Source organism: Gavialis gangeticus, unplaced genomic scaffold (genome assembly GCF_001723915.1).
Source record: "Gavialis gangeticus isolate Ggan-Ray unplaced genomic scaffold, GavGan_comp1, whole genome shotgun sequence".
In the NCBI taxonomy this organism is placed as follows: Eukaryota; Metazoa; Chordata; order Crocodylia; family Gavialidae; genus Gavialis; species Gavialis gangeticus.
Genome location: NW_017729022.1, coordinates 65,523,087 through 65,537,631, shown reverse-complemented (window position 1 = coordinate 65,537,631; position 14,545 = coordinate 65,523,087). Strand labels below are relative to the sequence as shown.

At 46.2% G+C, this 14,545-nt stretch overlaps 1 protein-coding gene across 1 annotated transcript in view; it reads left to right on the top strand.

Moving 5' to 3' along the window:
• The first annotated feature begins 272 nt into the window (after positions 1 to 272).
• The window catches only part of HMGXB4 (HMG-box containing 4), a 23,112-nt gene continuing 8,839 nt past the window's right edge, over positions 273 to 14,545 (top strand). The window contains exons 1-5 of the mRNA XM_019515810.1: positions 273 to 281; positions 6,477 to 6,845; positions 9,859 to 9,937; positions 10,776 to 11,833; positions 13,346 to 13,427. Of these exons, the coding sequence (XP_019371355.1) occupies positions 273 to 281; positions 6,477 to 6,845; positions 9,859 to 9,937; positions 10,776 to 11,833; positions 13,346 to 13,427 (1,597 nt within the window). The remainder of the gene's footprint in view (positions 282 to 6,476; positions 6,846 to 9,858; positions 9,938 to 10,775; positions 11,834 to 13,345; positions 13,428 to 14,545) is intronic.

The window sequence follows — 14,545 nt, the reverse complement described above, 5'->3', positions numbered from 1 at the left end:
CCCAAGAAAAGGAAAGCCAGGGTACTGCAAATCTTCAGTTCCCCTATCAGTGACTTTGCACTGTTTGGGTTCACAGCTCCTGTACACAACATTTGTTGACTTTGCAGTCACGGGGTTGGTTGCCTGTAATGCTTTCAGCACAGTATTTGTAGTTTATCTGTTAATAAGTTAGCTTGGTTGTACAATGTGTTGTCATGTGAATGCTTGCAAAAGAAGGGAGGATCAGAAAACTGTATCCAAACTTTTAATAAAGAGTTGATTTTTTTATGACCATGCAAAAGGTGAGGTATTTCCAGTAGATGGGGAAGCATTACTGCCATTGTTTAAGGCACTGGGGACACTATATTATGCATAGCTCTAGTCACTTGTGTGGGGAAGACGAAGTCATAGTGGAACAGAGGTGGAAAATGATTACTTGGTTGATCAGGGAATAGAAAACCTTTTTAATGACAGGAGACTAAAAGAGCATGGTGTGTTTAGCCTAGCAAAACAAAGCCTGAGAGGGGCTAAAACTGTTCTTTATAAATACTGTACATCAGGGCATGATAAACTGGACCCTGAGTAGAGAGATTTTGTTTTGAGTGCAGCCATGGTGGGTGATTTCACGAGGCCTGAGACACAGCTGAACCAGCCAAAATGCAAATGAGCCATGCTAGTACTTTCACCAGTTCCAAAAAATAGACCAATAACTTGATAAACTGATAAAGGAGGGTAGTTGGGTCATGTCAGGATTGTGAGGGAAAAAGTATCCAACACTGAGATGTTTGTCAGTGCCAATAATACTTCAGGTAATTCCACTGATGTCAGCAAGTACCCACTGGGTCAAAGGCAGAAGGAAAGTGTGTATTTGATTCCCTCAGATTTCCCCCTACTTCACTGATATTTAAAAGAAGTTTGGTAAATTGCTGAGGAGCCTGAGGACAGTGTATGTTATAGCCCTTTTCAGTCTGTGGCATGCAGATGAAACTAGTCTAGACTCTCTTACATGCACCTAGGGGAGAAGATAATTGTAAGGACGTCAAACTGAGCAGAAGAGGTAACTCTCACCCTATCCAGTGCATCACCTTTGAATCTGCCTTACAGCATTTAACCTCTCCTCTAACAATCTCTCCCTCTCCCTTCCTTTTGGCTAATGCCTCCCAGGTGCTTCATTCTTCCTGTCTGTACCCTGCTTATATCTGTGTAAGGTGATGTATTGTTTCTCCAGCACATAAATGAGGTCACTGATCTCCCAGCTAGCTTTTTCATTCACTATGCAGGTGTAGAAGAGGTAGCCACAGAAGAAGAATGTACATGCCCACTGAGAGAGATACTGTGGAATCAGGCAGCATTTGAAAAGTATCTATCGTATTAATGTAATAGATGCTGTAGTATCCTTACAAATGTGTTAATGATTTCATTCCATTTTCCTGGGTAAATAGAGAAGGATGCTTTCTGCAGGGACTAAAACAAATAAGTCAATCCCTAATGCTGAAACAATGCAGGTAACAAATCATTTGTTATACACTCTGATCTGGCCTGAATGCCTTAGCTCTGTACAACTGTCTCTTTGATACAGGGAACCTAGTCAGTTGTGCCCAGAGGAAGCACTTGGCCAGAAGTAAGGAAAGTCCCTTTGGGCAGAGGAGAATAATAGCTGTCAGTATAGTGATTCCCTGCTAAGAGAGAACTGAGGAAGGTCCAAAGAAAGGAAAGTCCAGAATGGTGACCCTGTATCTTCAGTGAAAGGATGGTAGGGATCCCTTTGAAGTGGGCTAGAGAAGGAAAAGGCCAGCCAGTCTCTGAGAAGAGGGCTGTGATGTTGTGTGCTGATAGGACGGAAGAAGGCTTTTGCACATAAAAGACTTGGAAATGTTTAAAATAATAGTCCTGGACCTGGGAAACGATTGACACCATCTGAGAGCAGGCAGGCATGAGATGGTGAACCAAAGAAACAGGACCTGTGGGAAGACCTGCACTTTACTGCCTTGGCAACAAGAATGAGCTCTCTACAGCTGCATTGTAGACATATTCAGAGAGACCAAGGCCAGAGTGAACTGAATGAAAGACTCCACCTTCTGAACTCCAGAGATGGTCCCTTCAACCTATGACTGCAATACATAAACAACCTGATTGAAAAGGATAAGGGGACCTTGTTTTGCTGTTTCCCATTTTTCACCTGTCAAAGGAAAGTTAGTGCAGTGGTGCCAGCACTAACCTGGGCTAGGGACAGACACTCAAAAAGCTGGAGCCTGAACTGATTCAATATTTGCAAGCTAGTCTAACTTGCCTAGATTGAACCAATTTGCAAGTGAATAGACATTCGTTTTTGACTCAGGAAATGCAGGCCCATGCCTGCAGTGGCTCAGGCCAGAAGCCAGGGGGTGCTAGAGCAGCACTTGTCTGCAGGAAAGCTGTGGTGGGGGAGCATAGCCAACCCAGGCAGTAGCCTCAAGTGAACTGGCCAGAGAAGGGGATTAATTCCCCCTTCCCTGTCCCACCAGCACAGACCTCAGCCAGCTGCAGCTGTGGGGGCAGGAGCGCAGCCAGAGGCCAGCCAGCATGGCCCCCTGAGGCAGAGGAAACGGGAAGGGATTTATTCCCCCCTCTGTCCCCAGGGGGCTGCAGCCGGGGTCTGCCTACCCCAACTGCTGCTGCCACAGCCGATCACTCCATGCATGGGGCAAGCAGCGGGATAAGCTGCCTCCTGTCCCCTTCACCAGATGCCAGAGGGAGGGGGGGAAATAACCCCTCTCCCTGCCCCCTCACCTAAGGGAGCCATTCTGGCTGGCCTCTAGCCACACCCCTACCCCTGCTGCTAGAGCGGTGAGGGGGGAGCAACTGTGATGGGGGCAGCAGCCCCTCTCATGGTGTCCTGGGAGCAGAAGCCTCTTCCTGGCGGGGAGGCTGGGTTGCAGGCAGGACTGGGGAAGTCAGAGCTGTCACAGACTGTGCAAGTGGAAGCTTCAGCTCTGCAGTTTCTGCCAAGCGCATGGAGCTCTGGCTCCAGCTCCGGCTGCTTTCCACTCACCCCCAGCAGGGGCTGCTCACTGCGCCAGGCTTCTGCCCAGTTCACAGAGCTCTAGCTCAAAAAGCAGAGAGCACAGCCCAGCCCACAGGTCCAGAGCATGCTGGGATGCTGGGGGGGCTCTGGTTTAATTTAAACCAGGAGCCAGTCTGGGAAAGAAGTTGCATAAACCGGTTTGACCCAAATCAGTTAAGTCTGATACTACATTCAACCAGGTTTATCTTAAATCAGTTTGGACCATTTTGAAATTGGCTTGTGTGCACTAAACTTATGTTCTGTTACAGGTTTAAACTGGTTTCTGATCACTTAAGCCGATTTATGTATAACTTCTGTCCCTAGCCTTGGGGTTTAGGAACTCTCAGTTCTATGTTCTGTTGTAAACTATTTGTGTGACCTTGGGCAGGGGCCTCAATGCCAGATTTTTAAAAGTATTCACAATCATAAAGATGTACATGAGCACTTAGTGGGACTTTTCACTAGGAGATAGTCACCTAACCTCAGCTTAGGTGCTCATAGATTCATAGATGTTATGGTTAGAAGGGACCCCAATAGGTCATTGAGTCCGACCCCTTGCCCTAGGCAGGTAAGAGTGCTGCGGCCAGACGACCCCAGGTAGGTGCTTGTCCAGTCTCTTCTTGAAGACCCCCAAGGAAGGGGAGAGCACCACCTCCCTTGGAAGCCCATTCCAGACCAGAAGTGCTTCTGATCCACTTCCAGGTCTGCTGCCAAGAGTGCTGGGGAGCCCCCCATGCTTCTGTGGGATGCTCCATGTGCCCCAGCACTGCAGCACTCACGAGCCCCTGCTACCTAGGGGTATGTAGAAAAAAACATTTAAAGCTGCCTCTATGTCCAAATTTCCGAATCTTTCTGAATCAATTCAGAGGGTTCCGATTTGACTGGGAGAGATTAAAAGGTTCTCTGATTCGATCTGGATTCAAAGATTCAGCCACCAAATCAGGCCAAATCTCTGCCAAATTGAATCAGGGACCGAAGCTTCACACAGCCCTACTGCCCAGATCTGTATGCTAATGAAATCCCTGAATAGTCCAAAAGAAGGAGATGCTAGGTTGTTTGAATGCAGGATGTAAATCCCTGTGTTCCATGCTAGCTAGCTATCTTCACACATTGGCTCTGAAAAGAGAGATTAACTGAAATTTTTTTTTAGAATAAAGAAATCAAAACTCTTGGAAGAGGTGATATCTTTTATTAGACCAACTAGATTTAAGATAATTTTTTAGAATTTTTTTTTAGAATAAAGAAATCAAAACTCTTGGAAGAGGTGATATCTTTTATTAGACCAACTAGATTTAAGATAATTTTTTAGAATTTTTTTTTAGAATAAAGAAATCAAAACTCTTGGAAGAGGTGATATCTTTTATTAGACCAACTAGATTTAAGATAATTTTTTAGAATTTTTTTTTAGAATAAAGAAATCAAAACTCTTGGAAGAGGTGATATCTTTTATTAGACCAACTAGATTTAAGATAATTTTTTAGAATTTTTTTTTAGAATAAAGAAATCAAAACTCTTGGAAGAGGTGATATCTTTTATTAGACCAACTAGATTTAAGATAATTTTTTAGAATTTTTTTTTAGAATAACTTTTTTTTAGAATAGTTATCTACTGATTAAAAGTGCCATATAAAAGATAGGTATTATATTAATATTTTGCAGGGTTAGGAAGAAGTTGGATGGATATCATCGGGGAAGTCTGAATGATGTATAGCCTTTTAATACTTCAATGACTTTATGTGCAAATTTCATGCTATAGTAACTTGAACACTAATAAATAAAATGGTTCGCTTCAAGGGAGCTGCTCCTTTCTGCATTTTTGACTGAATAAAAAACATACACTCCCTTACACACCATCACAGACACAGTCTGATACCTCTGAACCATTAGCTGCAATCATTAAACTTCAGGAGACCTACAGTCCTGTCTCATGCCAGGGAGCAGAATAGGAAACATGCTATCAAGCTACTAGATCTCTTTATAACTTCCTTGCTATCTCTGAACCCTATTCCAAATCAGCCTTCTTGTTTTAAAAGCACACTGTTGCCCTCCCTGGTGATGTCACACCTGCCTCCTCCCTATTCATACTCATGCAGTCTCGACCACGCCTGTCCAATCTGATGTCTGTGAGATGATAGTAAATATTTGTAAAACAAGCCATATTGCCATGAGGGCTGCATTGATGGTGGGGGCTAATCTAAGGCATGTAGATTTGTGAGAATGTGTGGAATTAATACTGTTTCAGGCCTTGATCCCACAATCATTTCATCGGCACTGTTCTGGTAAGTAAAGCATATGCACACTTAGGGGTTGTTATGACAAGCGCTGGCACTTGCTGTGTGTTTGCACACTGTAGGCACTGATAGCGAGGGCTCTGGTCTCCACCAGTGCTTGAAAGCCGTGGTTTGCGACCTTTTCAGACTCAAGGCACCCCTCAAAAAATGCCGGCTCTTAGCTTTCACTCTTGACTCTAGAAAAACAACTGAGCAATTCTTCTACTACAAAGACCTCAGAAAGATACAGCAGATCCAAACATGTTCAACACCGTGGATTCCGATTTGAAACCTCTGGTCCGAGCTAGCAAATCCCAAGCCCACACCTAGCAGTGCTAATAGTGTATGGCCCCTGGGGCACCCCAAAAGGATCTCCAGGCACGCCAGGGTGCTGTGGCCCCCCTGGTTGAGAATTGCTGCTTGAGGGCCCTATTACACTGCAACTGATGATCATTTGGCGTGATCTCTTATTGCACACTACTCATATAGTAATCATAGTACTATTTTATAATGGAATGCATTATATGTAATAATATATAAACACAAGTAATGCAATATATGACACAATACATAATACAATACATAATATAATAATGCAATATATAACAACACAATATATAACACAATATAATATATAATGTAAGGTAATATAATAGTGCAATATATAATATTATATATGATGCAATATAATTTTATGCAATAAAATATAATAGAATATATAAAATAATTTAATATAGTAGAGTGTTACATTATATTGTATTATATTATATATTAACATATTAATATATCGATATGTCAATATATGTCACTTGCATGATCAATATACCATTTATCATCATGCCCAATTTATTAATATCATTAATAACATTAGCGTGCTCATCCTATATAGATATATAAATAGATAGATAGCGCTTCATTTTAACCATGGAAAAATGTCAATTTGAGGTTTCTTTTTTTAAACTGAAAACAGAGAATTTTTTCAAATCAGAGAAAATCAGGATCCCTCGCTATCACCGTACCCTGTCGCACCACTGTTACCCGGCACTACTCGCGTGCCCGCTGGAAGTGGCCGGGGGGGGCTTCTGGGACTTGTAGTGCAGGCGCCGCTCACGTGACCAAACGCGGCTGGGCTCGCCCGTCACGTGACGCCCGCTGGACCCTGGGGCGGGATGCTGGGCGAGGTAGGCGGTGGGGGGAGGGGCCTCGGCTTGTGTTCCCCGCCCCGGAGCGAAGCGGCTCAGCCGCGGGGACAGTCCACCGGGTTCACCCCTCTGTGCGCAACAGCGGCTCAAGAGCGTCGGCTATCGACGCGCTCGGCGCTCCGCTGCTTCTGCCTGGCCGGCGGTGCCGCGCGGCGTCTCTCCCCGCCCGCTCCTGCAAGATGGCGGCCGTGGGCTGCGGCGGCGGCGAGGCGGGAAGCGGCGAATCGGAGTGAAGGGAAGCGGCCGTGCGGCCCCCTCCCCACCCCCTCACCCCGGTCCAGGCGGCGGGAGGACCTCAGGGCTGGCTGGAGGCGCGGGGCCGCGGGCCGGAGCGAGGCTGGAGCCCGCCAGGGTGAGAGGCCGCGCGGGGCCGCTTCAAACCGCCGAGGCGGGAAAGTGTGGGGAGTGAGACTGCGATGGGCCAGGGCGGGGGCGTCCGTGGGACACTCGCCTACTGGATGCACACAGTTAACGTGGGCTTGATGCCCACAGAGCAGTTAGTTACCCCCTCCGCCCCCCCCCCCACTGTTATTAGGGGGGCTGCTGGGGGGGTGTTGGCTGAACTCATTATTAATGGAGGACAAAATAGGAATGGGAGCAAAGCTCAAAGGGTTAAAATAAGTTCACCAAGGGGTGACACGGGTCAGTGCCCACTGGCCCTTAAGTGTAGGGAGCCATTGGATACTGCCCAGTGAAACTCTGCCCAAAGACGTGAATGGATGGGGGACAAAAGCAGCCATGCAGTCCCCAGGGGGTCGGTGGGACAGGCCTTTTGACGTGGGACAAAGACCCCCTTGCTGATGGGGCATGGCACTGGTTGCTTAAGACAACAAAAAAATATAAAACGGGAATGGGAGTGAAAGCCATAGGTTTGAAACGAGAGCGCCAAGGGGGGACATGGAGCAGAGTACGCTGTACTATGCCCACCGGCCCCCAGATGGGTCTAGGGCAGTGCTCTCCAAACTTTTTTGATCACGTACCCCTATCTATATAAATAGTGCTAATATTTTCTTCCTGCACCCCAGTGGATTGTCTTGCGCGGACCCCACGTTGGAGACCACTGGTCTAGGGAGCCAGTGGGCACTGCCTGGTAAAACCCTGCATGGGGACATGATCAGGCCAACAGCCCTGTTGTCCCCAGGAGTCTGGGACAGGAGACTGGACACAGTGGACTTCTGGTCTGACCTAGTCATTGGCAACTGCTATGTTCGTATCTGGCCCTTAAGATTGTAAGCCTACTGGGGGGGAGGGGGCAGGAATCTGTCGTCGTACGTATTTCTTATGTAGACTGTGGCATGTGAATTCTACCTAGGACTTGCCATATGTGCCGTTGGGGTTTCACATGTTTTCATGGTGGTGTGACTTAATTTCTGTGCCCAGTACTTCTCCCGAGTAGTTGGAAAACAAATCTGTTCACTTTGTGGACTGTAACAAAAACTTCCTACTTAGTTGTGTGTGTTTGAGGAGGGAAGGGTTTAGAACAGTCGTCACCAACCAGCGGATCGAGATCCACCGGTAGATCTCAGAGCCTTTCGGAGTCGATCCAAAGCTGGGGTGGGGGGCTGAGTGCCTGCATGCAAGCACACACGTGCCCCAGCCCAGCAGCTCAGTCCATGGGGGAGGGGAGGGGTGGGGGCTAGATCGAGGCTTGTAAGGTGAAGGACAGTGCAGCAGAGGTAGGAGCAGGGGTAAATTGAGTGGGGCCCGGGCCAGGTGGGACTTACCTACTGGGGAGGCGCACCCCCAAATATTTTTTTTCCCATCACACTCATCAGTCCTAGGGCTCTTAGTGGGTGACTGAAGTATTCATGACGTGGGGCTGACAGCAGGCAGAACCCAGCAAGAGAGAAAGCACTCTTACAAGGATCTGCTGCAGGAAGAGGAAGACATAGCAGCTCAGGTCAGGAAGACCTGGAAGAAAAGGCTGAAGGTGAAAGGATGCGCGTAAAAGCTTGTGATGGAGTTAGCGTGGGCGTCATAGAGGGCATTTCGGTTTTCTGCTACTCTGTCCTCTATTAATACAAAGCCCAACGCCTTTATGTCCTCATTTTTCTCTTCATAAAGAGACATAAAGGCGTCAGTTTTGTATCAATAGAGGACAGAGGACAACCAGACTGTCCTCTGTGATGGACACCCTAGTTGGAGTAGGGTGGGAGAATTGGTTGTTTTGAGGAAGTGTCCTGCAGAGGATTGTAGGCAAAGCTCATGGAATATCCCATGTTGCTCAGGGACACTTTATGATTTGAAGTGTAGTGCTGTATTGCTCTGAGAAGGAGTCGGGCCTAATTGTTTTGTCTCTGATTTGTGACTTCATGTTAGATGAATGAAAGGGAGAGCAGGATTTTAGGCAGTCTTTTAAAGAAGAAGATTCTAGTTATTGCAGTGCCACAGGTAACCAAAAGCTCCAAACTGCTCCATTCATCTCTGTGGGATGTTAAAAAACTGAGAATAGATACTGACAACCTAAGTTGTTTTTTTTTAAACTTTCCTCTCTGAACTAAAATTTATGCTTTTTGGAGTCAACTAAAAGGGGATCCTTTTTTTTTTTTAATTTTATTTTTTTTTAAGTTCAGCAGATGTGGAAAACTATAGTTTTCTGCTTTTGCTTTTTCATTTGCTGGTTCATTTTCCATCCTTCAGCTGGATTCTTCCAAACAAGCTTAATTTTTATTTTCAAAATGGTCAGTAAATAATTAAAGTGTTTTGCAATGCATATCTGTAAGACCATTTTCCTAGTCAGTCATTTTGGCCAGGTCACCTCACCTCTCCCTTTGCATTTCTCTCCTGGTTCCCCCTTCTCCAGTACATCAAACAAGCTACTTGTCTCCACTTGTAAGGCCCTTCACAGCCTTTTCTCTCCTTACCTACCATCTCTCATTCAGTACGTTGACATCAGCGCTTGCATTTGATCAAGGCCTGATGTCAGCTGCCATTGCCAGCTTGTTAGATTTTCAGACAGGCTCCTTTTTTATTGTCTTTCATGTTGCCAGTCTCGTGTGAGAAGCATCTCCCATAGGTCGCTGTCCTTCAAGTATCTATGGAAGTCTCAACAGCAGTTAGGTTGCTGATGTGCTTTAGGCATTGCCTTACATATGCTGACTGATGATCATTGCTTCCCTTGCCTATCCGTATCCCTCTGTTGTTTATCTTAGATTGTAAGCTCTTTGGGGCAAGGACCTTCTTGTTTTGTGTTTGTACAGCATCTACTGTAAAGTCATCGTCATGACTAGGGTTCCTTTTTTGCTGTAGTAATATAAATAATAATAATTATAATACTGGTTTCCAGAATTATCTGCATCAGTATCCAGTGCACATTTGTTCTTTTTTTCTGCTGTCTTTCCAACTCATTTCTTCTCTTTTTCCAGGACACTGAGCTCTTCTTCCTGGGGACAGAATCACACAAGAAGAAGAGGAAGCATTCCTCCGATGAGTTCTATCACGGAGGTAGGATAGCAAGTGTGCAGGATTAAGGAAATGGGGCAGATGGAAGGACTTACAGATCCCTAGTTTTAAGGAAGGGTCACTTGCTGGCCCACAGTAACAGTTTTGTATTCAGCACTCCTTCATTTAGGAGTCACCAACTGTTGGGAAGCGCAAAGGCTGATACATACCCAGCAGGTGGACAGAAAGCCCCAGGTTGCAGAGGAGGGATGAAGGACTAATTTGGGGGTTTCAACACAACAAGGTCTTATTCACTGAGCAGTCACAATTCCCTAACATGCCCTTATGTGACTTTTGCATTCTGATGTCACAGCAAGCTGTGGATTTACTTGCGGAACAAAGTATTTCAAGGTTTCAAAATGTGTTCTTTTTCTGTAGTGAAACAAAAACTAAACTTTCAAATGTTTCCATAAATTAGAGTTTTCTCAAAATAACTTTTCAGAGTGAAAAGCTCAGATTAGAAGTAACCATAAAACAGTGGACCTTAGGCAGCAGTTTGTTGTGAAAAGCACATCTCTGTGAAATGGATTGGCCTCAAGAAAGTAGTATATTTTGACAAAAATATATTTTATCAAAAGTGTTCTGATCTACTTCACAGTTTATACTGTTAACCAGCTTGAAATCTATGGCTTCTCTTCATCCGTAGCTTGTTTCACATTGCAAAGGAAGACTTGCACTGGCCATAGGGGTTAGAAGTCTTTTTCTCTATGTCAGAACAATAACCAGCTAGCTCTGAGCATAAGGAGTTCTGTGGGACTCTTGTCCTACTTCAAACTAGTGTAGGAAGAGGGGTTGCCTTGGAGGAGATGAATTTGATGTGTGTTGCTTTGGTCCCTTTTAGACCTTTCACCTTTGGAACTACCATCAAAGAAGAAGAAAAAAGCAGTGTCAAGCCCAACTTCTGCTGACACAGCCATGGACCTCCTCAAGGCTATCACCACGCCCCTTACCACAGGCTCCAAGGCCTCAAAAAAGACCTCGGAAAAGTCATCTTTCTCTTCCTTTACTGCCTCTGGGTACTCAGAGAGCAAAAAGGAGCACCACAAGAAGAAGATGAGTGGGAGCAGTGGAGAGGCTTCACTGGATGATGGGAGCTTCCACAAACCCAAAAAAATGAAACCACTCTATGTAAACACCGAGACGCTGACCCTACGTGAGCCTGATGGCTTGAAGATGAAGCTCATCCTTTCACCAAAGGAGAAAGCAGGCAGCGCACCAGATGAGGAGTCATTCCCCTACTCTTCACCACCAGCAGCAACAAAAAAATCCTCCAAGAAATCAGCCCGAGATGAACAAGGATCATTCCTTTTGGGGCATGAGTTTCAGAGCTTGCTGAAGTCATCTCGGAAGAAGCACAAGCCACCACCCGACCCACATCCAGCGCCCATCTCTGAGGGATTTGGCCCTGACACCACCTTCTTTTCGGAAGGTCATGGGAGTGAGTATGATATTTCAGGGTTGGAGCCTCCATTAGAATCGGGTTCATCCTCTGGGGGAGAGTTGGAGGCTGGAGAGTTGGTGATAGATGACTCTTACCGGGAGATCAAGAAGAAAAAGAAATCGAAAAAGAGTAAGAAAAAAAAGGACAAAGAGAAACATAAAGAGAAGAAGCACTCCAAGTCTAAAAGGAGTTCTGGACTCCCTACCTCTGTGGCAGTAGCAGAAGTCACAGTACCAGTACCACCACCACCACCACCGCTACCACCGCCCCCTCCACCCAGCACCCCATATGTCCTCCCTGCGCCACCGCCACCGCCTCCTCTTCCTCCTCCCCCTCCTCCACCTCCTCCTCCACCACCTCCTCCAGTATTCCATGTAGATGGACAAAGTGAGAAGAAGAAGAAAAAAGAAGAGAAGGAAAAAGAGAAGGCAGAGAAAGCAGAAAAGGACAAAGAAAAGGTAAACAGCATCAGGTAATAGAAATTGTTCTATATAAAGTCTGTGATGTTGCGTAACTATGGGTCAGGTATCAGGTATTGCAGTTGCAGATTCAGATTGCTGCCATTTCCCAAGAACTGGAGCTTTCATTTGGGTTTATGTGAATCAAGTGAATATTGAGATTATTGTCTCTCAGAAACGTATCTTAGACAGGGCAGTTTGCATTTCTATCTCAAAGTATTTTTAAATAATGAAATCCAAAGTTAACTACAGTATTGGCATTAACCATTTCATTTCCAGAACTGTTTTGCAAAAACAAAAAAAGTCACTTGCTCTTCTCCACCAAATGGGATGGGTACTGCAGGGTATAGCCAGACATTCACTGACAGAGGTTAGTGAGAAACTTTTTCTATGAGTAGTTTGTTATAACTGTTCATTTTGGAGTTTCTCACCCTTTTTTTTTGAAGTATCTTGACAGGATACTGGACTAAAACTGGTCACTAATCTAGTCCAATATGGCAGTGCAAATACTAGTTTTGTGAAGTGGCACATTTCCAGTTGTGTTGGAAGCTGAGAACCTGGAGTTCTATGGCTAATTTATAAACATGAAAGTGGGGAAAACTGGATGGTGTATAAAATGAGTTTTGCAAGATAACGGAGCTGTTGCAGTATGCAGTATACAGAGGGAGAAATCACAGTAGACCAGCGTTTCCCAATCAGTGTGCCATGGCTGTCAGAAAGGAATGGGTGTGCCATCGAATTTTGCCACGGCAATGAGCTACAATAGGTAGGAGGATGGGGAAGGCCTTAACAAATGTGCTGTGGAAAATTTTTATTAGTGTAATTGTACCTTGGGCTGGAAAAGGTTGGGAAACACTGGAGTAGACTAACAGAAACTGAGCTGAATTGTGTCAGGAATTGGCCAGGTATAATCCAAGAAGCCATCATAAATCTCAGTCAATGAAATGGACTGCTTTGTCTAAAATTGTGGGTAGGCTTTCTCTAATCGCAGATTGTGGTGGCAGAGTGTCCTGTTTCCATCACTGTGTTGCTAATATCTCACTCTTTGTAGGGATGCTGGGACTGGAATGAGAGGTAGTTACGTATCAGGATCGAGCTGAGTTGATGGATGTGTGACTAGTGGCAATGTAGTGAGAAGTGGTGCTGGAAGTCAGAACTGAGATGTATTAGTAGAAGTGTGTATGGATCCTGTATTAGAATCTAACCTGTCATTGTAGTATGGGAATGAAATGCATTGTCAGAGCTTTTGCAGGGTACAAGTAGACTAGGACTGGTTCTGATCAATAGTTAAAGCCCTTACTTTCATGAGTGCTGATTTCACCAAGAAAATATGAAAGAATTCTCCTTCAGCCTCCTTACTTCTCTTGGGAGTTCCCTTTACTGCCCAGTGGACCAATGCAGAGCAGTCATTTTCTGCAAGGTTTTGTAGAAATTCTAGGAAATCCTTACATTTAAATAGACACTAGTATAATTTAAAAAACTTCCCTCACTTTCTTTTTTTCTTTTGTCCAGCCAAAGAAGAAAAACATGTCTGCCTACCAAGTGTTCTGTAAGGAGTATCGTGCAACCATTGTGTCAGACCATCCAGGGATAGGTAAGAGAGTAACCAGGCCTCTTCCTCAGTTCTTGTACAGCTATCCGATTGGATATGAGGACATCTCACTTTGTCCTGTCATCTACTAACAGTAGCAAAAGGTCTGCTACTAGGCTTTGAATATGAGACAGCCATGTGAAGAGGAAGAGATTTCATGAGTGGGGATCTGGATTTTCTGAAGAATTTCTTTTAAGGAGAAAAATGCAGATTTTCTCCTTTTTTTTTCCTTCTTGAAAGGAGAATAATGCAGGAAACAGTGGGTTTCCTCTTGCAGACTGGCAGAGTTCCAGCCTACAAGAGGCTGCTTGGGGCTGGAGCAGGATGAGGGTAATCAGGCAGGGGTGCCACTTGCATGTGCGCACACACATGCACTTGGCAGCCAGACAGTGTGGTGGAGAGCAGCTCCCATAGCTGTCTTCAGGTAAGTCAGGGGGTTGGGGAGGAACTGAGGCCTCCCACAGTGAGGGAGGGAGTTGGGCAGGGCTGGGGGTGCTGCCCAGTTGGAGCAGGGCCTGTGACCTGGGGCTTAGGTCCAGGGTGGGAATGTACAGCTGCAAGGCCCAGTGGGGAGTGGGACAGAGCCACAGACAGCTCATCCAGAGGATAGGTTGGGGGGCAGCTCCTTGCCACTGTGCATACTCTTGGAGAGGGGCATGGGGGGCAGGGCATTTGTCCCCTGCTGCTGCCAGGTGGGCAGGGGGAACCTTGCCATGGTGGCACTGGGCTTTCCGTGGCACCATTGAGCCTCCCTGTGATGCTGTGCCCTGCTGTACCAGGTCCTGCCTGCTGGGCTATGGAGGCCTCTGGGGAGAGGGCAGCAGGGCAGGGTACCCCAAGCCCACAGCAGGCAGCCTGCATCCACTCCTGTCCCCAGCGGGCTCTGCTGCATCCATAAAGCCCACATGGGAGGGGGAGCTGGGCTCTGTGCTCTGCTTCACCATGGCAGCCAGGGCTCGGATGCTACTGTGCAGGAGGTTCTGGGCCCTGGCCCCGTAGCTCTGGGGGCCCCCTCTGGCAGGGTGGGAAGGAGGGGGAGAGGAGAGGGAACAGGGGGCTGCAGGTCATGTGAGGGGGCAGTGGTGGGGGGGGTGGCAGGCTGTGGGTTGGGGACTATGGGG